General features: G+C 35.8%; 5 protein-coding genes across 6 annotated transcripts in view, besides 1 other annotated feature. All coding sequences in view use genetic code 11, as the record gives it.

Annotated features, from left to right (window-relative positions):
- rpl33 (ribosomal protein L33) overlaps positions 1–192 on the top strand; it is a 207-nt gene extending 15 nt beyond the window's left edge. Inside the window, exon 1 of the mRNA in view lies at positions 1–192. This exon is cut by the window's left edge and continues 15 nt beyond it. Within this exon, the coding sequence (YP_010495359.1) occupies positions 1–192 (192 nt within the window).
- Positions 1–2,500: part of a sequence feature (large single copy (LSC)) that runs on past both edges of the window.
- Positions 374–679, top strand: rps18 (ribosomal protein S18). The gene has a single exon. The coding sequence runs from the start codon at positions 374–376 to the stop codon at positions 677–679; it is 306 nt and encodes a 101-aa protein (YP_010495360.1).
- rpl20 (ribosomal protein L20) lies at positions 928–1,308 on the bottom strand. Its single transcript has one exon. The coding sequence runs from the start codon at positions 1,306–1,308 to the stop codon at positions 928–930; it is 381 nt and encodes a 126-aa protein (YP_010495361.1).
- rps12 (ribosomal protein S12) lies at positions 2,057–2,170 on the bottom strand (one part of a trans-spliced gene, as the record gives it; the record has 2 gene entries for this part). Coding sequences YP_010495362.1 and YP_010495317.1 both cover positions 2,057–2,170 — 114 coding nt within the window.
- The window catches only part of clpP (clp protease proteolytic subunit), a 2,031-nt gene continuing 1,867 nt past the window's right edge, over positions 2,337–2,500 (bottom strand). The window contains exon 3 of the mRNA in view: positions 2,337–2,500. This exon is cut by the window's right edge and continues 65 nt beyond it. Within this exon, the coding sequence (YP_010495363.1) occupies positions 2,337–2,500 (164 nt within the window).

Here is a 2,500-nt window from a genome sequence, read left to right on the forward strand (position 1 = left end):
GATGTGCGAATACCGGTTCTTTTGGAATGTACCGCTTGTGTTCGAAACGGTGTTAATGTTAATAAGGCATCAACGGGCATTTCCAGATATATTACTCAAAAGAACCGGCACAATACGCCTAATCGATTGGAGTTGCGAAAATTCTGTCCATATTGTTACAAACATACGATTCACGGGGAGGTAAAGAAATAGATCGAACCGAGCACCTGCGCCCTTATCTATCTTACAAGGAAAAGGAAAAAATGACATTATATATATAACATATTTAACATAGTTAAAGATAATTATAAACAAACCAAATCCTATTTTTTTATTCTAATTAGAGATACGGCTGAAATAGGATTTTAGGGATAAGAAATAAACTAACCAAACCATGGATAAATCCAAGCGAACTTTTCTTAAATCCAAGCGATCTTTTCGTAGGCGTTTGCCCCCGATCCAATCGGGGGATCGAATTGATTATAAAAACATGAGTTTAATTAGTCGATTTATTAGTGAACAGGGAAAAATATTATCTAGACGAGTGAATAGATTGACCTTGAAACAACAACGATTAATTACTATTGCTATAAAACAAGCTCGTATTTTATCTTTGTTACCTTTTCTTAATAATGAGAAACAATTTGAAAGAACCGAGTCGACCACTAGAACTCCTAGTCTTAGAGCCAGAAAAAGATAGGTTTACTCTTTATTCACTTGAATTCGAATTCCCATCCGAACTCAAACGGGGATTGATATTTTGTTGGAAAAATCCAAGAATCCGGATTGAATTCTCGTGTCGTAAGAAAACAAATAATAATCTGGGAAGAATAAATTTTTTTATTTAACTTGTTGATTCATATTTATTTTGACTACTTTCTCATATTTTATCATATTCTATTCATTTTTATTCGACCTTCCCGGAGTTCATTCTCCGGGCAACTCCGTTTAACCGGTGGATTCCTTCCAACCTACTTCTTTTATGATCTCATTGGAAATCATATAAAGACAATTCCTATTTGATATAGCTATTTGTGCAAGTATTTTACGATTAAGAAGCAACTGTCTCTTGTACAGACCGTTTATTAATCTACTATAACTATAGCATACCCCCCTTTCACGAATTGCTGCATTTATTCGAGTGATCCACAAACGACGAAAATTGATTTTTTGCTTATCCCTATCCCGATGAGCCGAAACCAAAGCTCTTATTTTTTGTTGAGTAATAGTTCGAGTAAGTCTTGAATGAGCCCCCCGAAAGCTTGATGCAAATAAACGAATTTTTGTTCTACGTCTCCGAGCGATATATCCCCGTCTAATTCTGGTCATTGAATAAATGAAACTTTCACGAATAACTAATAGATTTCCTTTCTTTCAGTTATTCTTTTGCCCCTTTCCTAGTATATTAATAACAAAACGGATTTTTCCAATGTATAAACTAAAAATTCCAACGGCTTTGGCTACTATAACCTTCCCAACCACGATTTTTTCTTTTTTATAGGCGTTTCGCCTCGAAATACGAAATTGTACTAGACTAGGTATTAAAAATAAATAAAAAAAATAGCAATGATAAAGAAATAGTGGATTCCATCGTTTCTATGGTTACTTCTTAAACGGTGAGGTCTTCTCTATACACCGGAGCCTTTACTTCATTTAATCAATGTTATTGCTAACTTGTATAGTTCACATTCTTCGGCTCTACCCATGAATTATCCAGTAATAGGTCTTTCACAACGAGCTCTACCTATACAGTAACGGTATTTAATTATGAAGGTTGGCTGGGTAGCTGACCCTGTTAGTCCGTTCTTGCAAGAGGGGTCTATATTAACTAAGATTTCCTCCGCTTAATGGATAACCATTTGCTACCAATGGAGAATTGCTTCTCATCTTGAATTGAGGTGAGTGGATTTACACCAATAGAAACCATAAATTTCATACACAATAAAAGGGATATGCTCCATTTTCTTATTTTTAGATAGGAAATGTAGTTCGTTTTCCGTTCTATCCTATTTGATCATTGATATTCGAACATGGCTCTCTTTCCTTTGTTCTAGTTCATGATCTGAACGAGTCGCACATACACCCTAGTACATGTTCCTCGACGCTGAGGGCATCCCCGAAGCGCGGGGGATTTTGTGACATTTCTAATTGGCTGTCTTGTATTTCTAATAAGTTGTTTAATCGTTGGCATGTTGAATCATATACATAATGGACTGGTTTAGATCGATCCTAACCGCATGATTATGAATTCCTTTTATTGAATAGAATAGTAAATAAAAGTCATAATATATTAATATGAAACTCGGCAGGGGTAATTTAAAATCACGAATTGATGCGAAATCCAGGCTATGCTATTGTCATTCAACCGCTACAAGATCAACAATTCCATAAGCTTGGGCCTCTGTTGCTGACATAAAAACATCTCTTTCCATGTCTTCGGAGACAACCCATAGGGGTTTGCCCGTTCTTTGTACATAAACCCTTGTCAGGGTTTCACGTAGTTTCAGCAGTTCTCCCACTT

This window comes from Lactuca serriola, chloroplast, assembly GCF_051521515.1.
Source record: "Lactuca serriola chloroplast, complete genome".
NCBI lineage: Eukaryota > Viridiplantae > Streptophyta > Magnoliopsida > Asterales > Asteraceae > Lactuca > Lactuca serriola.